Source organism: Ipomoea triloba, chromosome 9 (genome assembly GCF_003576645.1).
Source record: "Ipomoea triloba cultivar NCNSP0323 chromosome 9, ASM357664v1".
Taxonomy (NCBI): Eukaryota; Viridiplantae; Streptophyta; class Magnoliopsida; order Solanales; family Convolvulaceae; genus Ipomoea; species Ipomoea triloba.
The window spans coordinates 31,471,900-31,497,731 of record NC_044924.1 but is presented as its reverse complement, the minus strand read 5'-3'; the positions used below and the strand labels follow the sequence as shown (position 1 = coordinate 31,497,731).

Here is a 25,832-nt window from a genome sequence, read left to right as displayed (position 1 = left end):
CATTTACTCTTATAAGTAACAAATTTTTTATTCCTAATTAGTATCACATTTGAGCATATAAGTATGACATTTGTGCATATAAGTGTTACATTTACAGCATGACCCGACCCGACCCGTCTCACGATGACACGGGCTCACACAAGTTTTTGCCTAAAATGTAATACTTTTAAGTAAAACAAATTTTAGTTCCCTTCAACCAAATGTATTGGGAGAAGGACTAAAATACCATTCTCCCTTTAGTTTAATTAGTGTACGTAATAATATCGCTTCACATATATCAAAAGGTGTTTGGTGGTTGTTTGATGGACTTCCAACTTCCAAGTCTTGGGCTGTTTCATTGAATTTACCAATATTTATTGGATTAAGTCCATTGCATTGAGTTTAAATTCCTCTCTGGCCTCTTTCTGGAAAATTATCATGTGGTCCATGTTCCACAGTCCATATAGTGATGTATGGACCATAAAATATATTATTTGTGTACTAAATAATATACTTTTTTAAAATATAAAATGCATTTTTAAATATACTAAAAGTACATTATTTTTGTACTGAATGTATATTATTTAATAGTAAACAAAATAATATACTTTCTGCATTCAAATAATGTACTTTATCATTTTAAAAAAATAATGTACTTTATCTACACAAATAATTCACTTGTGTACATAAAGTACATTATTTGAATACACAAATAATCCCACCTCCTTTTTATTTCTATTTTAAAATGTGTCTTCTTTTAATGTGAAATACTACATTTTCCCTCTTAATTAATTAGGGTTCCTAGTTACTCAAAAAAGAAAAAAAATTAGGGTTCCTAGTTTTTGACTCTTTGTGCTTTAGTAGATTGAGAAAGTATGTGTGGACAGATACTACATTGTAACAGAGTCAATAGAATTAAAAAAAAAAAGTTTAAAATTTTGAGATAAAGGTCAAATAGTCCCTGAACTATTTAAGAAAATGCAATTGAGTCATCAAATTATAAAAAATTTCAATTAAACCTTTAAACTTAAGAAAAAAATATGTAATTGAACAATTTTAACCTGTTATTACCTGTTAACAATCGGTTAAACCTTATCATCTTTTTCTTCTTTTTTTTTTTGGTTTTTTTTTTTCAAATATTATCTTTGTTAACTGCCATGGCAGCTCGAGCTCAGCCGCATTTTCTACAACCACTGCTGCCATGGAAGCCCATCACCATCATCTGGGACAATGCTCGATTAGATGAAGACGAGCAGCTTCCGTTCCGCATATAAATCCTCATCCAGATTCGGACAACCATTAACCAAGCGATGGCTACAAAGACTTCACAAAGCTTAGTAGCCATGATGGGAGGCGGCGGCAGGCCTGTTGGTTTTCGGATGTAGAAAATGTTGTAGATCAGACTACGTTTGCTATAGGCTGGATATCAAAAGAAATAGAAAGAAATTCTATGACGTGTGCGAGACACTGTCTTAAAAGCGATTTACCGGGGACCGGTCGCTTTCGACTGGCTAACACAGGACATCTACGAATTAATTCTCAATTAATTCGTACTAAATGCGCTCAAACGAAGAGAGAATTGAGAGAGAAGACAAGAGGAGAAGAATCGAATGGGATGCTTTGAATGCTCTGGAAATGCAAGTATTTATAGCTTATGAAAACGCGGAGGTGGAGTTAGTGTAGGCCACAAACGAAAGAGTTAATTCGGGCTCCACAAATAATAATTTTGGTCGGGAAAAATGGCAACGCGGTGGAGTTAGTGTAGGCCACAAACGAAAGAGTTAATTCGGGCTCCACAAATAATAATTTTGGTCGGGAAAAATGACAACCCGCACACAAGGTTCCCCCTTCCTTTTCACTCCATAATAATTCAAATGCTCCAATCAAGTTGATGTTAAAAAGGAGGGAAAAGTTTTCCTATAAAAGCAATGTGGGACAAGGCTTTTGCACTTTCTATTCCTTCTTGAATGGGAAACTTCCAACAAGGTGGTGGTAATGGCCATGTAAGTTGCAGTGCACGGTGGTGGCTATAGAAACCTACTATACCATTACTTCATAAACAAGCTAAGGTCTGAAAATAGAAGCCTTTCCAAATGATTTTTCACTTCAAAAGCTCCATATTTACTGGGAATTGTTTACATACAAACTCAAACCAACAAAAATAGCCATCAATTATTTGTAATTGTTAGTGTGTTAGGTTGACAAATTTTAATTAGCTAGTTTTTACTGAAATAGTGATGTGTGAGCTAGCTTGCATTGTGTGGTTTACTTAGAACTTGCGGCGTTCATATCATTTTGTATCAGAAGCACGTTAGTGAGTTGGGTATTTGTGAGTTTGAAGCAAGGCATGGCACTTTGGGCTATCACAAGGACATAGATCACCAACTAATTAAGGCAGGACATGACACGTTGGATTAGCACAAAAACATGCGATTAATGTAAATTTTTTTTTTTTATTTTTTTTTTTTTTTGCAATTTTGAGAGGTTTTTGTGAGTGTGATTAGGAAAGAAAAAATAAAAAAAAATTGATTTAAAAAAAAAAAAAAAACAACAACAACAACGGGTGCATTTGTGCCTTCCACGCGATGTTGCACGTGTGAAATTAATCTACTGTGGGTCCCACTTCTGAAAAAAAAAAAAAAAAAAAAACTCATCTCTTGTAGATGAACCCTTATCCCTCTCTCTCCTCCTTATCTCTCCTTCGATCCATGTGGCATACTACTGTTCCAAAAACCACTCACTGGTATTGATGCTCTTAGTGGTCGAAACTACCAATAGAATTTGAAAATGGACTAAAAGTGTTAAGAATAGGGGTGTAAACGAGCCGAGCCGAGCTCGAGCATAGGGTGGCTCGAGCTCGAGCTCGTTAAGGAAGACTCGGCTCGAGTTCGGCTCGAGCTCGATTGAGCTCAAGAATTGATGCTCGAGCTCAAGCTCACCAATTTTCGAGCTGCTCGAGTTCAGCTCGAGTAGCTCAATTGTTCGAGCTCGATCTTGAGCTCGAGTTCGAGCTCAAGATCAGGGTTGAACTCGAGTTTGAGTTTGATTTTGAGCTCAAATTTTACCTGTTTGATTTTAAATTCATGTTTCAATTAAAAATAAACTATAATTTTATATGTATATATTATATTATATAAATATATATATATATATATTTATTTATTTATTTATATGGCTCGCGAGCGGCTTGACGAGCCACGAGCATAAGACATTAGAGCTCGAGCTCGGCTCGATTACTAAACGAGAGCTCGAGCTCGAATTTGACCGAGCTCGAGCCGAGCTTTGACCGAGCGGCTCGTGAGCAGATCGCGAACCGCTCGGCTCATTTACACCCCTAGTTAAGAATATTAAAATTGTGAGATCAAAATCGAAAAAAGAAATCTTATTTCATTAAATAATGACCAAATGAGTATAACCATGCCATCAAGTACACTTGTATTTTCAATGGTAATTTTTTTTTTTTGTGTGAATTTTTGGGTGAGGTGGAGGGAAGAGAATATATGAAAGAGAACGTTGTATATGTTGCAATTATGAATGTTTTTTGTGGGGCCAAATAAAGGAGCTCTGCTGGTGCGCATTTCATGCACTAGCCGCGTTCATTGGACGTGTTAATAGTAAATGACATCACTTTCTTTAGCCTTTTCATTTTCAATTTTTTTTCCCCCATTTCATCACTCTCTCTTATATTTGACATAAAAAATTTAATAAAAAATAAAACATCACTATTGAGGTTGCTCTGAATTGGTCATACTAATTTTGTACTCCACAACCTTATAAAGACAAATAATTTCATTATTATAGATATACACAAGGCTTTATTATTTTCATGATAATATAATAGTTACAGTATAAAACTTTATATAACAAAGAATATTAATTTTAATAAATAATAATCTTGAAACCAATTCAAAATGAATATATATATATATACAACTATATGGAGGGTGATCAGAGACAGTTATATGGTAAGATGACTCCAGTTGTAGTTCCTTGAATGTTTTTGCAGATGGATTGTGCCTTCTGGTTGTTCAAATAATACCTCAACTTTATATCTTCCAACTTTATCCCTCTGCATTTTTGGGTGGGGCTACAGTCAAATGTCATTGCAACTTTTGTCTTAGATGTTCCTTGTATGTTCTTATATGTCACTCCACTGATCTTTATTCCAGATGTCTGTCAATTCCATCCCCAAATCAAATTTATAAACATAACATAACTAGGGTCTCAATTCAAGCTTAATTATGTCATTGATATGTATATATAAGCTACAAGGAATTACGTACCTGGTTAGGACAACCGATGTTGTCTGGACAGTAGTTCTGGTCGATGATTATGGGGTTGTTCACATACCTCATAACAATGTTGCGATAGTTGATGTTGTTGACAAACCCAGTACTTGGTCGTGCCCAAGATTTTATCCTTATTCCATTTTGGGATCCGATGAAGAGAGAGTTTATCAGTGTTACGTTTTGCACACCGTCTTCTACAGCATTCTGACCCAAACTTCCGATACTGCAATAATTATACCATATATGGGGATTAAGTGCTAAATTATATTGTAACACTAATTAACTTCATTTTTAGTTATCAACTATTGCTTCAATTGCACATTTAATTATAATATTTTAAAATTATCGTCACATTTAGTGTTACATTCTTCATTTTGTAATTTTTTTTAGGTGATGAGGGAAGCCCGTAGCCACTATATGAAGCGTGCACTAGGTAAACTCCACTTTTATGCAACAGCGCAGCTTGCAAATCATACATCAGAGGAAAACCATATTAACTAGTAACTCATTATTTTTATCTCTCAATTCAAGCCTTCGATCGCAATTTCTATCTATTTCTATCTATTTCCATCTCTCAAGCTACTTTTTACTTTGACAATATATCTTTGAAGTTTGAATAACCTAACTTCTTCAACTATAATAGTGAAGGAGTATATATTACTTCACCTATGTGTCTTTGAGTTGATTTAATTAGTTAACATCGTGACAACTACTACATGAGTGGTTACAAGATTGAACCCGGCCGGTGGTGAAGGCTTGATTTTTTGGGCTAAAAAAGATGGGGCATGAGTGTTTAAAAAAAAGTAAAGACTTACTTTTTGTGTTTAATTTGAATGAAATGACTTGAGAGAAATAGAAATTATTACAAGTAAAATTCACATGATGTAAACTAATGAATAAACGGCTAAAAATGAAAAATATAGAACTAAATGTGACAATTTTTTAAAAATAAGAGTAAATGTGAAATTGACGTAATACTCAAAAGTTTAAATTAGAACCAAGTCATTGTATTTGTAACATATTCATAGTATTATTATTATAATATTACCTGATACCATGTCCAGGGCCACATAGTATTCGATCCATGAACATATTTTTTGTACCTGGACCGATTGATACGCAGTCGTCGCCCGTCTTCAAGATACTAGAGGTAATGGTGATCCCGGTGGAACCCTGGACGTGGATGCCGTCGGTGTTGGGACTCTCATCTGGGGCTATCATCCTCACGTTGCGAATCACAACGTTTTTGCAGTCGTTGATTACTAGGTGCATTTTCTGACTGTTCAACGATACTAAACCATTCACCTCCACGCCATTTGCCCCTCTGAATGTCATCGACTGATCCATCATCCAAATCACAAATCAAATATATATATTAATTCCAACAAAATTTATAATTATAATTATAATATTGATTAAACGCACTACACAATAAATAAATATAATAATGTTGTTATTATATTGTTGGGTGGAGACGGATAAAAGTCAAGTCCAGCATCATCATATTACTAGAGGATTGTTGGGTACCTTAGCATCTCCAGGATGTAATTGTGGTATATAACAAAATAAAATTATATATATGCTATTAGTAATTTAGGAAGACAATATATATAATGTACGTAATTGAGTTGGTACCCTTGCTCCGACGGGGCAGCTCTTCCCGGAATTCCGGCAAGCCCAGAAAGCAGCTCCCTTGGCGTCAATTTTTCCGCCGACGACAGAAATCCCGTCGACTTTACTAAACAAGATCCAGAAGCCGGAGTTTCCCAATGCCCGATAATCGGTGGGAGCAACGAGCGTGCCGTCGATTCGCACGGAGATTCTGTTGTTGCATGGGCCGTTGAACACCACTTCCTTAAGCAAGTAACGGCCCTTGGGCACGTAAACCGTGGCCGGGCGGGGCGACCTGCATGCCGACGCCCATGCGCCCAGGAACGACTGAGTCGACTCGGTTTTTCCGTCGGGTTTTGCCCCAAAGTTTATCACGTTGTATGATATCGATGATGACGCTGCATTTGCTATGTTACATAACAACAATGAAGCCAATAATACCATAAATAATCTCACCATCTTTTTTTCTTCAACTTTAATTTGTAAAATATATTTGGTGGGTGTTACAACTTGGAATATAATGGCCCGCAGTTGTAGAATTATATATATACATACATAGCTAGCTAACTGTCATTGTGCAGAGAGGGAGCTGAGCATTCTTCTTGGAATGCAAGACAACGACCGATTGAAAAATGGATTACATTACAATCAAGTAGCCAGCCTTCATCTTACACCGCCGCTTACTTCAACTTCAAACATGCATGTTTATGAAATGAAAAGAAAAATGATTTTTCCTTCTTAAATTTATTCTCGGATAAGATGTTGTCATGTCAACTTATGTTTATTAATTATTAATGCATTATATTGCTCCATTGTACTCGATCTATCTTAAACTAATTTTAAAAAGCTATTTCCCCCCTAAATTTCCCTTATTAAGATGCTAATTATTGCCGTAGAATTGAAAAATTCGCAGTCATTATCTAAAGGTGTGCATGTATGAGTAACTGCTAATTTGTGACCCTAGTCAATAAAAGATTACAAGAAGGTAAATCAACCTAAATTGTCTATATAAGAAATTGACTCAAACCAGGCCAAGAAGGCCAACAAGCTTCTCCCATTGAGAGTGTAACTTTGTGGTTGCTATAGAATTGTATACAAGGTTATTGATTGGAGATATATTAGTTGTAATGCATGCAAAGGTACTTAGGTTATACCAAGGTGAAAAGTGGCTAGAAACTTAGAATTTATGGTAAGAAATTGAATTTAAACTTCTTTTTTACTATTTTAGGGAATTTTAAAATGTCTATTAGTAGTACCAACTACGTACCAACGCAGATTGTTGGAAAGTCAACTCTTATATGCTTCTATTGTAAAAATATAATGGATCAATAAAGTCATGGCCAATAATAATATAGAGTTCATCACTATTATGAACATAATATTTTTATGGTGATGAACTCTATGTTGGGCAAGACTTAAAAGATGAAGTACAACATACATCTTATCATTGAAATGTGACACTAACTAATTATTACATAAGTAGAAAATAAAGTTGCATCATTCGTTACTAATAACTATAACTTTTGACGTAGTGGTAAACAATTGATTTTAATTAACTTCACTACTAATGATATAACTTTTAGCCGATTTTATCTATCTTTTGTATATTTAGGAGTGCAATTCAAAGTACAGTTATTCATTATTTACGTATTTGGTATCATATATTTAGATATTGATAGATTAAATAATTAAAGAAGTACTTAATACGGAGTATTATAAACTTTACTTAGCTAGAAATTTGTTGGTACAAAGAACTTAACTTGTACGTTTGAACATTATCTGTGGCACATGGAGTTACTGGCCTGGCCAGCGCAACCCTTACCGGCACCATGGCAGCCGATATCATAGCTTCCTTGTGCTCCAAATAATAGCTTTACTAAATTTAAACTCAATTGATTCATTGCCTTTTATTTATATATTTTGTGGTAATGCGACTTCAATAATCAAAGTTTCAATTAATATACATTGAAAAAACATTATATTTTGTTTAAGAGGATCGCATTTCTTTGGTCAGATATAGCTAGTGCACTAAAAATGAACTTGTATTAAAATATAATGAACCAATTAAAATAAACTTGTAATATAATAAAAATAAACATGTATGTCAGTGGTCCACGTAAACCTACAATTATACTTAATTCTTAATCATCACTATATTATATTATTTTATTTTTTCATAATTTTTCCCATGCATCAATATTATTAAATTAATTTGTTCAATTAATTGTGTAGCACGTTAACAAGTTCCGTGCATTAACATATGCTCACACCGTACCATGCAAACATCCTCGATCAATCAAACATTGCATTAGAAGATGCTTAGATTAAAAATGCAGCATGCAGATAGCCGTGCAGATGTCGCAATGCCGTGCAAACTCACACGTGTAGGCCTTAGATTAGACTGGTTGCGGTAATAAGTATATGGCCCAATAATCACAAGCCTACTAAATATGCAATGGCACATGAAAATTGCTTTCCACTTTAGATTTCTTTATACAATTGACCCATTGCTATATCATGGATCGGAGTTAAGTTGTAGATTTTCAATAGTTAACATACTGAATATTCACAATTTATATACTGAATGTTCGCAATTCAAACTGTGAACATTCAATATAAAAATTGTGAACATTCAGTATATAATTTATGTATTTTGGATCAAGGTGTACAAAATAATTTTTCGTAGATCTTAATCCATAATGATATTTAAATTATTTGTGTGTAGTAACATATAATGAATGTACAATTAATAAATTATGTGTCTACTACAATTAACATATTATGTACTTGCATTTAATATATTATGTATCTGTAGTTAATAAATTATATATCTGCAGTTAACATATTATATACATTCAATTTATTTATAGGTACATAATCTATTAACTTCAGACACATAATATGTTAATTGTAGGCACATAATCTGAATGTCATTTTAGACTGAGGTACATTGTGGACCCTGGTATATAGTATAATTTGCCTATTTTTATTGGCATTTCTTTTCCGTATGCTTTGAATGTAGATATCTATAAATGGGTCTAAATTGACAATTTATAATGTGCAACCCGATTCCCAACTTCTAATGTAAACTTTGATACATGTTTATTTTTAATGTATTACATATTATTTTTAGTATGTTTATTATATTTGGATATAAATACGTTCAGTTTTAGTGTATTACAAGTGAAGATGATGCATTAAAAATGAGCTTGTAACTTACTAGATGTCTCGAGTTCCAGTCTTGTAAATTCAATTACCTTAAAACATAACCCATGAGGATGCTTTGCCACTCTTAAAGTCCTATCCAACACAAACATGATTAGTCTCAGTAAGTAGTTGCTAGTCGACTACTGAAGACACATGTGGTTAGATTAAAAAAAAAACGTGTAAGGGACTCATCTTATCACATGATCCTAGTCCACGCCTCCACGGTATAAGCATTGGTCTAAATTAGTCATTTCTTCATTCATTGAGAATTGCCAATATGTTTATGATTCCCTATTTGATGACATGCTCTACTTTTTAGATTGACACCATGATCCGTTGTGCGTTAACATTGTATATGCCCGTGAGATCATTTTAATTGCCGTATCCAAGATCATGCGGGCTAATTAAATATATGGATTGAACGAATTTAACCATATCATATAAAAAATCGAATTAAAATGAAGTATCCTCTTCTCTCAAATACTACTTATTGAATCATTAAGCTAATCTTGTACGGACTTAAAATAAAGTATTTGTGAAAATTCTTGGAGTGGATTAGAGTCGGATATCAAACCCCAAATAATGAATTTTATGTAAAAATAAAATAAAATATTTATGCTCATTTGTTAATATATATGTTGGCCAAACAGATGAGAGGAAATTGGAAATCTCAGTAGGATATGGTGATGATGATGATAATAATGGTGATGTGTGTCTAACAGAAATGCACGAATGCAAGTAAAGAAGGCATGACTGGTCTACTCATTCACGAGTGTGATTGCACGAATATTATTCCTCTTTGGCCAATAAGGATATGTCGATAATATATAATGCATCAGATCAGAAAACCAGGGAACAAACGTTTGACCATGCTTGTCGGCTGTCTTCAGATCTTGCTGCGTTGTCATTTATGATTCCCCAGCCCTATCTCACTTTCCATGCAACTACCAATACCACATTACCCTTTCCAACACAAGATAAATATTACTCCGTAATATTCATTTGTGGCAACTCTTTTTAAGTTAATTGAATTTGATACCTGCAATGTTCTAAATTTAATTTTTTATGAAAGTTATCTATTAACCTTCTTGGTTTGAGTAAACTAGTTATTGTCACAAAATGAACACGAATTTCACTCAGTGAAGGTGGAACTTTATTTCCTTATACTTACATAGCAGTCAGCACCATGTATCGATGGTAGGATGTTCGACTCTACCCTCTGCCAAACAATCCCTTTTAAATCTATTTTCACTACTTTCTATCGATGGTAGGATGTTCGACTCAACCCTCTGCTAAACAATCCCTTTTAAATCTATTTTCACTACTTTCTAAGCAACAAGCTAAGTACTCCGTATTAATTATAAACCATTAAATTTTGGGTTCGTAGTATTTACTTGCTTTATGCGAATGAACTATTTTTAAAATAATCATCAAATATTCTTTAATTTAATTGGTATATTAACAACATGTTTTGTCTAAGGAGTAAAATTTGAAAAAATAAAAATAGAAATCTCATTCCAGAATGGAATATAATAGACGAATAAACTTTAGGATTATATTCCTTAAAAATGAAATAATTATTCAAAAGATATAACTATGACTATATATGCATAGGTAGTAATTTTTTAAAACTGGTCAATTTATGAGTAGTTGTTAGGCGTAGATTTGGAATTTCAAGTCCAAAATCCTATTATTGAAATGAGGTATTGACTACTACATAAGTTTAATATAAAGTTACACATTCGCTACTAGCTATTTTATTAAAACATGTTTAAATGCTTGATCCCGTCGTAAATAAATATGAAGGATTTTGACATTTGAAAAATCATTTTAGGCGGCTAAAGATTTGGTGCAAGTAATTAGTAAGTTGGTAATAAAAGAGGCAAATTAAAAGAAGTTAATTAAGTAAAGTAGAACAATTTGAAGGGTAATTCTTAGCATGTAGAAATTATTAGTAATTAGTAATTTGAATATTGAATATATAAAATTCCATTCTTCTAATACAAAACAAACCTAATAATAATATTGTTTTAGTGTAGGTATAAGCTAATCTCTAGTGATAAACTATTAATTATGAATCCAGAAATATAATAATAGGCGGCGGCGGCGGCCTAGAAGCAGCCGATTAAGGGCAGAACCAAACCGGAAGTGGTCCCACCGGCGTTAGCGCAGGACGCTTCAGCCTTCTCATCTTTGAATGTCAGGTTTACATGGTCCAACGTTATTTTGCTGCACGGTTCTGTCTTGCTACACTCGAATTTCACCGCCACTTCCGTCGCGGATGTCCCATGTACGTCTTCGTATGTTACGCCGCTGATCTTCACGCCCGAGCTCTGTCATATATAATTAATCATAAAATTAATTAAGATTTCATTTTCAATTGAATTGGTTGTTTTAATTTTAATTTAAGGTTTTGGGATTGACTTGTTGAGGACAGTTTTTGTTGTCAGGGCAGTAATTTTGATCGATGATGATGGGGTTTTGTACGCCAGACATGACTGCGTGTTGATAAACAACGTTTCTCACAAACCCATTGCTGGGTCTTGCCCATGTTTTGATCCTCAAACCGTTTTGAGTGCCCGTAAATGTAGCGGTTTTAACCGTCACGTTTTGCACTCCAGCCTCCTCCATTTCCCAACCTAAACTCCCAATGCTGCATATATGCATGCGCCCACATACACAAACATATATAAGATTCATTTGTACTGTATATGCGATATATATAAAATAGTTTTAAGAATTGAATGTTTTTGGGTGACCTGATTCCGTGGCCGGGGCCGCAGGCGATGTTTTCGATCCACAAGTTGGAGTTGCCGGGGCCGATGGAGATACAGTCGTCGCCGGTGCCGATGTGGGAATTCAAGATTGTTACAGCTGAGGAGGATTGAAGGTGGATTCCGTCGGTGTTGGGGCTGTTTCCGGGAGCCGAGATCTTCACTCCTTGTAACTTGGCGTTGTGGCAGCCGTCAATGAGGATGTGAAACATTTGGCTGTTTACTGAACTTAGTCCGCTGATAACAACGTTGTTTGAGTTGTAAAACGCCAGTGTCTGTACATATATATATATATATGCCATCATAAAAAAGGAAAAGATTATGATTCTTGATATATATATGGTTGATGAAGTTTGTTTAATTTGGGTATAGTAAGTACCGTAGCTCCTTGGGGGCAATTCTTGGCGGAATTTTTGCATGCCCAAAGAGCAGCGCCTTGGCCGTCTAGGGTTCCGCCGGAAATGGAAACTCCGGTCACCTTTTCAAATCTGATCCAATTACCGCTCTTTCCAACCACATTATTGTAGTCAGATGGAGCCACAAGCGTGCCATCAATTTGAAAAGAAATGGCATTGCTCTTGCATGTTTGCCCCCCAAAACTCAAACTCCCAACCAAGAACCTCCCCGCCGGCACGTAAATGGTGGCCGGAGCGGTGGAGGCACACGCCGCCGCCCATGCGCCCACAAACGCCTTGGTGGAGTCAGTCTTGCCGTCGGGTTTCGCTCCAAAGCTCTGGACATTGTAGCTACCACTGCCTGCTGATGCAACTGTAACGTAGATAAAACTGAAGACAAGTGAGAAACAAAGCTTGGAGACTGCCATATTTGTAACTTTAATTTGTATGTATCTTAGAGAGAGAGAGGGAAGTGGGGATTGGTGAGAAGGGGAAGAAGATGAAAGGGTATTTATAGGGAAAGGACGAACAGTTTGGTACATAAAATCATGGACAAATCATGTTAAAATGAAGAAGAAGATTTACCAATTTTCAACGTTTAACTAACAATCTTCGTTAAGTGTCTTTTGATATGATGTATGGAAATAAGTGCTCCGTATCTGATCTCAAAATTAAAGATTCGATGAGGTGAATAACTCATTTCTGCTGATTTATGATGTTATTGTGAAGTCAGGAATGTTAGATTATCACGTGGGAAGATACATATCTAAATAATCTAATGCTTCATATGGTCCATAATTTAAGCAGAAATTTCTGCCATTTTCTCTATACGTGTATAAACTATTTTCTATTTTCATATATATATATATATATATATGGATGAGATTTAGTGTGAAGGAGGTTCTAGGTAAAACATGCCATGAGATTTGAGCTGTTAATTTTTAAATCATACATACTTTCTCAACCTAATGAAAGATATAAAATAATGTACTTTTAGTATTTAAATAATATATTTTTCGTATATTAAAATGTATCTTATATTAATGGTTCAGCTGTGTAGACCATGGTCTACACAATAATTTGTCGATGAGTACTAGAGTATAGGGTTCAAACTTATATAATTTAAATATATCTAAACTACTAGAGTATTTTTAGCAAGACCTTGTGATCTAGTAGCACCCAAAACTGCAATGTAATAGGGTCAATAGTACTCAAACTAGAGTATTTAATTTAAAGTAAGTTTGAATTAATTTGTGTAGATTAATATAGTAAATATTGACTATTACCAAAATTAATTGCATAAATAGATATGATAGATAATAACTACTATTATTAATTGATAATATATGTTAATCGTGCCCATAAATAATTAGTTTCTGTTTACATAGTAATTAATAATTAGATGTTCACAATAACCTTTATGATGGGCAAAAACTTTTCCTGGTAAGAAATTTATAAAAAGTTAAAAACTTTATAAAATGTGATAAGAGTTTTTTTTTTCTAATAAAAAAAATTAACATGTATTTTCTAAAAGAAATTATTAGACACCAAAGACCTTGTGGTCTAGTTGCGCCCCTCACATGGGAGGGGTGGGTTCACAGGATCTAATACATCAATACATGATTTCTATTTAATTAACAAATACATACATACATACATATATATATATACATACATATATACATACATACATACATACATACATATATATATATAGCCCGTAAGGGCAGCCTGAGTGGCAAGACCAAGACGCTCGCGGCCGTGAGGTCCTGAGTTCGAAACCGTCTGCCACCCGGGTTTGAGCCGGTCAGCTATGGGCAACCTAGGCTGGTTAACCTCCTTGTGGTCCTCCTCCTTGTGGTCCTTTGCCGGCTAGGATCACAGGGCGAGGGTTTACTCACATACTCGGAAGAGGAGTGGGGTTTGCCTCGATAAACCCAATACATATATATATATATATATATATGTTTAACGTAAGGTAGATTATCTAATTCATGGTAATTAATAAATAAAAAGAACTTTATTTACACGTCGGATGGTAAACAAAAATTTGGTCTGTATACTAATACCCTATTTCTGCATTTCATGTCTTACGTTTCTTTGTTTCTTGTTCATTGCTACCTATATAAGAACTAAGTAATTACTCAAAAAAAAAAAAAAGAACTAAGTAATATTTGTTAGGTGAATCAGTCAAACACCCTATCATTGAAACATACTTTGGCAACTACGCAAGTATAAGAAAAATAAAGGTTCGCCCTCCTTATCAATCATATATAACTTTTGACGAGTTAATTAATACCAGCTAGGGTATTCCAAGTATAGTAGCGTCGCGACATTTCAATTTTCAAATTTAACCAGTCCTTCAACTTTCAATTTAACCGCCCGCTCATGGTCCTTCAACTTTCAAAATTTTAACCATTTTTGTTCCTAACTTTGCCCATAATCTAATGAAAGGACCAAAGGTGATTAAATTTGAAAATCGAAAGACTAGTGATGGCTAAATTAACGTTTAGAACTAAATGTTGCGGTGCCACTATACTCGAAGGATTCGTATTAACTCAATTTTTGACATAGTGATAAACATATGATCGTGACAATACCAGAATTATATAGTCATAATAAATTGTTAAGTAATGTTTGTTAATTTGAAAATTTTTAAAGGATCAATTAGACCTTGTACCATTATGTATTTCATATATGATTATATATCATATAAGATTGAAAATCATTACCAATAATAATTTTCTAGAGAAACTCATAGTTTTTTTTTTTGGTCAGCAACCAGAGTAAGATGCGGTGACATATGAAATCTCTTATCTACAGTTACGTATTATATTCTAATTTATTTTTAAAAAAATATTTCATTTTTTTCTACAACAAGCAACCAATTGTCCATGTGGGCACCGAACGTACAAAACTTCTACTGTTGTTTTATTTCGTAACGGTATTGATTTTTCTATTGTGGTTAGAATGACGACCTAATTGGTGCATAAGTTGAATTCATATTGGACCAGAATAGTATATAAATAATGCCAAAAAATAAAAAAAAAAATAAAGAAAGAAGCTAAGAAAGCATGTGGGCATGTGATTCAACGTATTTGCATGTTTCCCTCTCCCTTGTTGCCTAACCACTACCTTCTTAGCTGGGCGCTTTTGTATTGCCGACCTGGAAAATGGTTTTTGTCTATCCATTTGAATGAAATGAGTTTGGTTTCATCTTTTTAAGTAAAATTTAAAGTCTGAATATTGTAAATAGAAGAACCATTTAATTATTTAGAGACTCTCTTAATAGAATATAATCAAAATTTTATTTCATTAGACTTAACTTTTCAGGTTGTTGCAGAACACATATATTATTATAAGTGCATATCTTCCGACATTATAAATAATTACCGCATGACTAAAGTTGCATGTAACAAGAGCTTCAATAAGCAATAATTGAATCTCAAAGAAATATAAGTTTCACTCCTGTCTTGAAGATAAATGGTGGGAGTAAATGTCTAGAGACAAATCTCCAAATGTTTATAAACCAGTGACCATAATAAGGTCATTTTGGTCCAGAGGTAGTTTGGAGAAATATATGTACATGATGACAAGAAGTTGATGAAAGCAAAGGTTATTAATAAGTTGTATTTAGTGTATTGGTGATCAGAAACAACTTTTGGGGGTGACAATGCCAGTGTGGGTTCCTCTTGCATTTTTGCAATACGCGAGAGTGGGCCTTCGGAGGCGATTAACGTAAGCGAGGTTTATGTCTTGCAGTTTGATTCCACGACATGGGTTGCTATAACTGCACTCAAACTTAATGGCTTCTTGCGTGGATGATGTCCCTTTGATGTTACTGTATGTAACCCTGCTAACCTTCACACCTGAATTCTGCATCCAAATCATATCATAGATACTATATATTAATTTTACAAACATTATTTTAATTTCACTAAAAATTAAATACGTACTAAGTGATTTCGATTTTTGACTATCTAAAAGTACCACGGGCAAACCTGATTGGGGCAGCTGCCATCCGGGCAGTATCTTTGATCGATGATGATAGGGTAACCAACATTTCTCATGATGAGATTTTTGAAGATTAGGTTTCTTGCGTAGCCACCACTTGGTCTTGCCCATGACTTCACCCTCACGCCGTTTTGGGTTCTTGTGAACACTGTGTTCGTCACTGTCACGTTCTGCACCCCTGCTTCGTTGTTGCTGTTGCCTAGACTTCCTATACTATAAACCAATTCAACAAAAACAATATAATGTAAGCACATACATATTATAAAATATATATATATATATAAGTACTCATGTCTTTCACTGAGAGGTCAGGGCCAAATTAAGGGAAGGGGAAGAACAATAAGAAGATAGATATTGTTGGTAGCTAATTATTAATACCTGATGCCATGGCCAGGGCCACAGCCAATCTTCTGAATCCACAAGTTCATGGAGCCTGGACCTATGGAGATGCAGTCATCGCCAGTCCTTATGGTACTATCAGTGATTGTGACACCCATTGAGTTCTGCACATGGATGCCATCTGTGTTGGGGCTTCCACTTGGGGCTATAATTTTCACATTTTGAGCTCTCACGTGGCTGCTGTAAGCAATCGCAATGTGAATTGTTTGGCTGTTGAGTGATGTTAGCCCACTCACCACCACATTACTCGAATGCATAATTGTTAATGACTACATCAAATAAATCAAAACTAATTACTAAAACAAATTGAAGAGTACCTTATGAGAATATAAATTAGAGATAATAAAGTTTTTTGTTTTATATTATAAGTACATACTCTAGCGCCACCTGGGCAGTTGCGACCATTCTTTCGACAAGCCCAAAAACCATGGCCTTTAGCATCAATGGTGCCACCATAGACCGACAGCCTATTGACCTTATAAAACAAAATCCAAAACTGCGAATTCCCAATGGCGTAAATATTGTCCGGAGCAACAATGGTGCCGTCGACCCGGAACTCCATCCTACTCCGGCACGGCCCGTTAAACGACACCGGGCGTATCAAGAAGTAGCCGCGTGGCACATAAACCGAGGCCGGCCTAGTCGAGCCACACGCGGCCACCCATGCGCGGCGGAAAGCCGCCGTCGAGTCCGTCCTGCCGTCTCCTCTAGCACCGTAGCTAACCACATTGTAGGCCGCGGAGCTAGGAGACACCAACAAAAGATGCACAAATAGTGAAAGGAAAAATATGCACCTAAAAAACATGTCTACAACGTAACCTTTACACTCTAATTAACAAGTTCGAGGAAGACAACATATTACATAGTCCGGTATATATAGTGTTGGTTGAATTATTAAACAAATTGGTTGATTTGGATCTAAGGATCGGAGAAGGCCGGGGAAGTGGCGTACAGGGACATGTACGTAGGTGGAATCGTGATGAATTCTTGGGAGCGGTGCATGCAATTAATGAGAACACATGATTTGATGTAGCAACTTAGTAATAAGATCCATGAAGAACGCAACCATGCACTACTACTTATTCCATCTATGCTTATCAAATTATCATCTACATGTGACTATAATCATTTTTAAAAAAAAAATAAAATTATTGCACTTGATAAATTAGATCCGCCATGTTATTTTAACTAGCAAAAGACTACAATGAGATAAATTAGCGTAAATTATCAATAGCTGATCAGCTCATCAAATCAAGTAAGCCAATAGGCAGCCCTGTTGGAAGTCAAACATGTAACCTTAGCTTGTAGATTATCAAGTCAAGAGTCTAACCAACTTGGTTGGATTGTGCACCAAATATTTCTAAATTGAAGACACGACTGCTACACGTACTATGAGACCAGATATGTTAAATGGCTAAAGTGTCATGATGATTGGGTAAAATTAAACATTGGGATACTGAGAATAAGGCAGGCAGTGGGGGTTTGCTCCAAGAAGTAGATGGTTGTAGGTTGCTGGGTTTTACATTCAACATTGGTGCTATCTAGTAGCATTGCAGAGGCTAAAATGTGAACAATAATCCTAGCTTGAAGCTAAATATATAAATCATAGAACTAGATTCAAACAATGATTAAATGCAAATAAATAAGACAATTTATACGCAAATATAATAAAGATTTGGGTAAGGGAGTATAATTTTTTAGATGTTATAGAACCTATAGAATTGAGGATACGTAAAGCATCAAACAAGGGAATTAATGGGGATGTGGACAAGAAGAATCCTAATATATATGTCATTCTCATTATCAAAATAAACAAAAATTAGGACTAAGAATTATATTATCACTTTCTTACCTGCATTAATTTCAAGGCCTTCAAGCAGTCAAAATATCTAAATCTCTGATCCTATTTTTCAATATTCTAATAGTGAGGTCATTGTAAAGAATTGACAAAAAAAAAATGTAATAATAATAGACATATTTAATTTTAACTAAAGATGTCTAAAGTCATAGAAAATCGTGCGGTAACAATTTTGTATTATTTTTTAATTAAAATTATGTTCCTCCAACTTAGCAATCTCTTTCGGGTTGTTTCACAACATAATGTGGACGGGCATTTCTCAAGTACGCATTGAGTTCTTTTCAAAAAAAAAAAAAAGTACGCATTGAGTTTAATTTAATTGAAGATGATGAAAGATAATAAAACATAAAAGAAGAAAAACGTGTTTTGTTACGTTTGCTACATACGTTAAGTTGTTGTCTTAATTAGAAACAAACCATAGGTTGAATAACGCCGGAAGTTGTTCCGTCGGCATTAACGCATGACGCTTCGGCCGGTCCGTCTTCGTAAGTCAACATCACGTCCTGTAGTTTTATGTTCTTGCACGGGTTCGTCGCGCTACAGTCGAGTCTCACCCCTACTTGCGTTGCAGATGTTCCTCGGATGTCTTCATATGTTACATTACTAATTTTCACACCCGAATACTGTAACAATAATAATAAATATTAACACCACTCCGTACTTGAATAACCAATCACAATCAATCTAAGAGATTATAAGAGCATCCCTACTAGAAGATATTTTGGGGTTTATGTCAGATTAAATGCCACATGGAGCATAGAGAAAATAAGAGAGAGAAATGTGGAGATCATCTGCACATGAAGAGTTATTTATAGTTTCAAGTAAAAAAATAATTAAATGAAGTAATAACTGCTGGGCGCGTCAGGCGGGCCAGGTGTTTTTTATTTATTATTATTTTTTGAAATCAGATTTTTTTTCCTCCCCTCTCATCTTCTCTTTCCTAATAACACTTACAAAAATTCCTAAAAAATCGCGAAAAAGCTCCATTAATAAGGATGCTCTAAGTTTAATTTTTAATGAAAGTAACAATAAAAATGGATTCTTAGCTTGTTATACTCTTTGAGTTATTTATTCATCATTGATTAAAAATTATTTGTCATTGTGATTGAGATTTTGTATTATTATCATCTAATTAAGTGTATTTCATTATTTATAGTTTTGATAGATAAAAGTAAAGGTTATATTTATGTTTAAAGAATCACATTACTTTGTCTATCATATATTTTATGTTTTTTTTTATTTGATTAACGAGTGTGATTTAAGAATGATAGTGTGAGATAAACTAACATATATATATGAGCCAGCACGACATGACTTTGTATTTGGAGTAGTGGCAGACTGGCAACCACTCTTCATAGAATTTTGGTTGGGCTAGACTTGGCTGATTCAATGTGGCAAGGCCCATTCTGCATGGGCTAGCACGACACGACTTTGTATAGAAGATAATGTTAGCTCAGCTTTCATGTAGTCTAGGTTGGGTTAGCTTGTAATCTATATATACACGTAAAGCTTATAGTTTAAAAATGTAATGATTTTATTTTAATATACATGAAAAATTGATATATAGGCAATTTAAAGAGAGTCTCACACTTATATAATGAACTTGAAATAATGTACAATTATTATGAGTTAGTTAATTAAACCTTTAATAATAAAGGCAATTTTTTTTGGGTGAAAAGTAATATTATATAATTATCAAAATTGAAAACGTACAAATATTGAAATGTTGATATAATACCTGGCCTGGGCAACTTTTGTTGTAGGGACAGTAATTCTGGTCGATAATAATGGGATTTTGGGCATCGTACATAAGAGCATGTTGGAAGAGGACATCCTTCACAAAACTTGTGCTTGGTCTGCCCCAAGTTTTTATCCTTGCACCATTTTGTGTATTTATAAAGGTAACCATTTTAACCGTCACATTTTGCACCCCTTCTTCTTCATAATCCTTGCCTAAACTTCCAATGCTGTTCGTGCCAATTTCACAAACCAATTACTTTTTCCCCACGCACACACATGTATATAGGAGGGTTCACGTGATATAAAGATTTATATGATCTGTCCATCCATTTAGATAAATCAAAAGTTGATGGTTGCTAAAAGAAATAAAAGGAAAGGAAGTGTGGTCAATTTTATAAATATTACAAACTTGAAAATTTAAAGTAATTATAAAATTGACTCGTATTATTTTTTACTATGAGTATCAACTATTAATGAACTATGATGGACGGCTGAGATTAATTTTCACTTTTTACCGAACGATCATGTTCTCATTTGATCTTGGCCCATAGGGTGGTTCAAATGAGAATACTCCCTACTGTAAAAAGTGAGACAGATTTTAGTCGCTTATTAGGGTTCATCAATGGTTGAGAACTACACATGTTCAATTTTCTAATTACGATAATATAAACTTTCAACTTTGTAATATTTATAAAACTAACCTCACTATTTTTTTTCAACAACCCCCAACCGTTGATCTATTCAGATTGGTGGATCATATTAGTCACCTGATCGAACTCTCCCCACTCCTATATATGGTTACATCATAATTGATATTCAAGTAATGAAAAACTAAAAAGAAAAAAGAAAAGACTATTGGAGTAGCAAAAAAGAGCAATTTAACCTCATATGACACAACTGTAAAATGATATTTACAAAAGTAGATGTTACCTGATTCCATGGCCGGGGCCACACACAATGTTCTCAATCCATAGATTAGTACTACCTGGGCCGATTGATACACAGTCGTCTCCGGTGCCGATATTAGAGTCGACGATGACAACACCTGACGAGAACTGGACATGGATGCCGTCTGTATTCATACTATTTCTAGGGGCCATAATGTTTAACCCTTGCAGCGTTGTGTTTTTGCAAGCAAGGATAACGACGTGGAACAACTGGCTGTTAACGGAGGTCAGCCCGTATACCATGACATTGTTGGAATGGATAAACCCTAAACTCTGCATGTATGCATTTCAAGATTTCAAGGCCTAATATAGGAATTTTAATTTCAAAATAATATTCCATGTTTCATTTTATCTGTCTTATTTATTATTCATTGGTCAAATCAATTTTTTTTCTTTTTTTTTCTCTCTCAACTTTTTTTATTTTAAATTTAAAAATTTTAATGTTTAATAGTATTTTTAATGTAGTTTTTTTAAATATATAAATTTTATATACTAATATTTCATACTAAATTTATATTATAAAAAATTAAATTAAAAATAACCACTGATTAATGGAAAATTAGAAACTCATCAAATGAGAAAGGAGGGAGTAATATATATAGTTAAATCTTTTGATTGAATTATTACCGTAGAGCCAATGGGGCAATCCTTCTGGGAAGCCTTGCAGTTCCACAAGGCAGCACCCTGACCGTCGAGGGTGCCGCCGTTAATGAAGACGCCGTCAACGCCATCAAACAGAATCCAGTAACCCACGTTTCCGATGACATTATAGTCGGCGGGAGCAACCAGGGTGCCGTAGATTAAGAATTCGATGCCTCTGCTCCTGCACTGCTTTCCTCCAAACTTAACTTGCGTGATCGAATACCTTCCCGGCGGCACGTAAATGACGGCCGGCTCCGGCGAGGCACAGGCGGCCGCCCATGCACCTAAAAATGACTCTGAAGAGTCAGTCTCGCCATCAGGGTTTGCCCCGAAATCAACAACATTGAATGCTGAGATGATGACACGTGATTCACTTACAAAGATGAGTAGCATGAGAAGAAGATCAGTGATTTTTGCAGCCATTTTCATAATGAACAAGTCTGATCGAGTTAATGGATATTTATAGGAACAAAGATGAATTGAGAAAGAAGCATTTTTTAGGGGGCCGCTGAAATGAAAGCATTCAATTTTGCGGAAATGAAGTACTTTACCAGCTGAAAAACTGGCTAACTTTTGAGCCTAAACATAAATCTTTTTTTTTTTTTTTTGGTGAATAAACATAAATCTTTTCATGACTTCGCAACTTTACTTTTCAGAGGGTTATCTGAAATTGGTTTTAATTTCTTGATGCTTGTAATTTAAACAACGGGATATAATATACGTAGTCTTATAGAGTAGAACTTCTGTCACATACTCACATGTGTTATAATTTTATTAATATAAAAAAAAGTAATAAAAGTTGTGAATCACCCTTTTTCACATACCACTGGTAAGCAAAGATTAAAAATGGAGAATATGATTATATGAATAATGTTACTCTTAAATAAAATCCTCCTCTTAATCTCAACGGCCCTAATAACAATTGTCTGGATCAAATTTTTAGTTAAAAAGTTATAGCGAACAAATAACGAATACATAAATTTATTTCTTTAAAGTTGGGTATCAAATATTATCAAATGGACTTGGCCCTCTTGGCCTCTACGTAACAATTTTAAACAACGATTTGTTCTATTTTAATTCAAAATACTTCTAAATAAAGTAGTAGCTTAGGACTAAGTGCATACAGTAAACATTTTACCGATGAAGGACATTTTAGACATTTGAAAACTAAAGGCAAACTCATAAAAAAATAAAGTAGACAAAAATAAGTAGCTTTTAATAACAAACTCAATTAGATTAGTTTTAAGGCACAACATAAATGCAAGGTAGGCGTATACTTTGGAAGCTTTTTGTAAGGGTGGGAAGCATTTCCTTAATATTGATCTAATGCCTTACTCTTTAATTTGTTTGTTACCATTTTCATGATTATCTTATATTAAAATTATCATATATAATTTATTTATTTTTCGTGATTTGTTTATTTGTTTCACTTAAAATATGAATAAAATGAAAATATCATATGATGATTTATCGTGTAAATGTATATAACATGTGTTAGTGCCAAGGACCCTGTGATCTAATGACACCAAATTGCTCTCCCATATGGGAGATTGTAAGTTTGAGCATCAGTGGATACGGTATTGTCTCTTTGTACTTCAGTAGATTGAGAAAGTAGTTATGAACATATATTGCATTATAATAGGGTTATGGTCAGTAGTACTAAAAAAAAGTATATAACATGTGTTACTGTGTTAGTATTAATTATTTCCACGGTAACATAAATTATAAATTGAATGAGTAACATATATGAAATTATTTAGAAGTGAAGGACTCTTAAGATAATTGCATACCAGGTGAGACTCGATCATATATCATTGTTTCTAAACTTCATCCCTATGACCAACTAAGCTACTTATGTGGACAAGTACAAAAATTATGTTCCACTCAATTGAATGAGTACAAGAACGTCCGTCTTCTTGTACTCTTTGAGGTGGTCTAGCCAGCAGGTAGGTCAGGCTTGCACGGGCAGGATTGGTAGGCATCTAGACTTGACATCTTATAGAATGTATCACCGAGGAACAGGTAGGTTCTCCTCACCTGCTTGGCCTCAGCCTTGTCAAAGGGCAAGCTGCCCATAATAGGTTATTCCGTTAGGTACTGAGCGGGGGCGTCCCCCTATATATACTACCGTTAGGGATTGCCAAGGTCGAGGCCAGCGTGCATGGCTGCGACCATAGGGTTGTTTACTCTGCCTTGCGCTCATCGCGACTGAGCTCGGGCTCTTCATTCTCTTGGTTGCCAAGCTAGGGTTCTTTGTGCTCATAGTAGTTGAGCTCGGGCTCCTTACGCCCGTAGTGGCCGAGCTTGAACTCCTTGCACCCGTGGAAGCCGGGCCTCCAGCATCTCACTTGGTCTCGGAGGGGTTGGGGTGAGGGTTGACTGCCGACCACCCTTGCAAAACCCCACACTACTACAAAATTGAACATATAAGCCTAACTTTCCGCTACACCTCTTTAAAAAGGTGTAGTAGATTCCCTAAAATAAAAAAAAGACTATACTTTTCGCAGCACCTATTGAGACCAGGAGCTGCAAAAAGTAAATTATTAAAATAATAATATAGTTTTCGCGGCACCCATTGAGAATAGGTGCCGCGAAAAGTATATTATTATTTTAATAATTTATTTTTCGCGGCACTTGTGGCTGTGGGTGCCGCGAAGTAAATATTAAAATAATAATAATATACTCAGGCTGTCAGGCATCGCAATTTTCTTACCTTTTTCCCAACACATTTAGCCATTTAGGCCTCCATTTCTTCAGATCTCGTTCTCGTCGACTCCTCCATTTCCTCTCATCGTCTGAGACAATAGCCGACTGCCATTTTCTCTCCTCCATTTCTGCCGTGAGAGACATCGCCATTTCAATCCTCTCCTCCTCAAACGAGAGGAGACCATAGCCGATCTGAGATTTTCTTTAGATCTGCCGTCGCCGCTCCTCCTCAACCGAGATAGCCGATGCCTCCATTTCCTCTCCTCCAAGCCTGAGACCACAGCCGACCGCTGTTTCCTCTCCATTTCTGCCGCCAACAGATCTGAAGCCACAGCCACGCCGCCAACAGATCTACATCTCCTTTTATGGTCAGGTCAAGTTTTTTGCACAGTTTTAATGTAGTTTCTGGTCTGATTTGGTTTATGAATCTCGAACTCTTTCTTTTAGTCAATGGGGTATTTATTTTTCTATTGAAAGCTGTTTGAGTATCAAATTTGGTGTGGCTGAATACTGCAAACAGGTTAACATACTCACATATTTTGCTTAAGAACTAATATCTAATCTTTTACTTTGCTAGATTTTTAGTCTAAAACCCAAATCATACTCATTTTTGGCTTTAAGCTTCCGATTTTTAACCGCATTATCCCCAAATGTGCTAATAGATGGACTTGGTTGTAATTTCTTACATTTAATAATTCTAGTTTGGATTTTGGGCCAATCTTTTAGAAGTAACATCTATATGCAGTTTTGCTTATAGATACTCTATCTTCTTTTCTTTTTTTCAGCTCATGGCACTCAAGTCTTGTCATGACCGGAATATCACACGTAGAGATATTAAACCTGGTAAGAACCTCTAAATACCATATGATATGAATTCGATGTGATTGGGCTTTTTTATATTCACATGTAGATTATTAGATTAAGATACCATATATAAGAGCTAGCTGTAACCTGCCATGTTAAGAATGAGTGTTGTATGCAGTATGTTTACAATTAACATTACTGGAACATGACAGTAGTGATGCTATGCACTGGTGAACTTCATGTTGCACCTTAGAGATTTCCTGTCTTAAGAGGTGCTACTGATTTACATCAAAATGATGGTTAGTGTATAGTAGTTGCACTTAAAATGAGGATGACTCAAGTGTTTAGTTCCTCCTTTTCCCTTTTAAGGTGTGAATTTTAATGATAAACAATCCCGAAGTAACATAAATATCTAGCTTATACACAATATGGATCATATCGCTATCTTCTTATTTACCAGTATATCA

General features: G+C 34.9%; 3 protein-coding genes across 6 annotated transcripts in view; 1 reads left to right on the top strand and 2 right to left on the bottom strand.

Annotated features, from left to right (window-relative positions):
• Window positions 1-25,832, bottom strand: part of LOC116031004 (putative pre-16S rRNA nuclease) — a 518,904-nt gene that overhangs the window by 288,794 nt on the left and 204,278 nt on the right. The gene's annotated exons all lie outside the window — the stretch shown is intronic.
• On the bottom strand, window positions 11,006-12,724 carry LOC116030994 (polygalacturonase-like). The gene is made up of 4 exons (XM_031273416.1): window positions 12,240-12,724; window positions 11,846-12,135; window positions 11,511-11,739; window positions 11,006-11,419 (listed from the first exon to the last, which is right to left on the bottom strand). Exons 1-4 carry the CDS (start codon window positions 12,681-12,683, stop codon window positions 11,198-11,200), a joined length of 1,185 nt encoding a protein of 394 aa, XP_031129276.1. The 5' UTR covers window positions 12,684-12,724; the 3' UTR covers window positions 11,006-11,197.
• LOC116031009 overlaps window positions 24,613-25,832 on the top strand; it is a 4,523-nt gene continuing 3,303 nt past the window's right edge. Inside the window, exons 1-2 of one of the 3 annotated variants that reach the window (XM_031273437.1) lie at window positions 24,613-24,929; window positions 25,347-25,404. The gene's annotated coding sequence lies outside the window, so the exon portion shown is untranslated. Of the gene's footprint in view, window positions 24,935-25,346; window positions 25,405-25,832 lie in introns of all 3 variants that reach the window. The other 2 variants (XM_031273434.1, XM_031273438.1) reach the window with 2 other exon arrangements.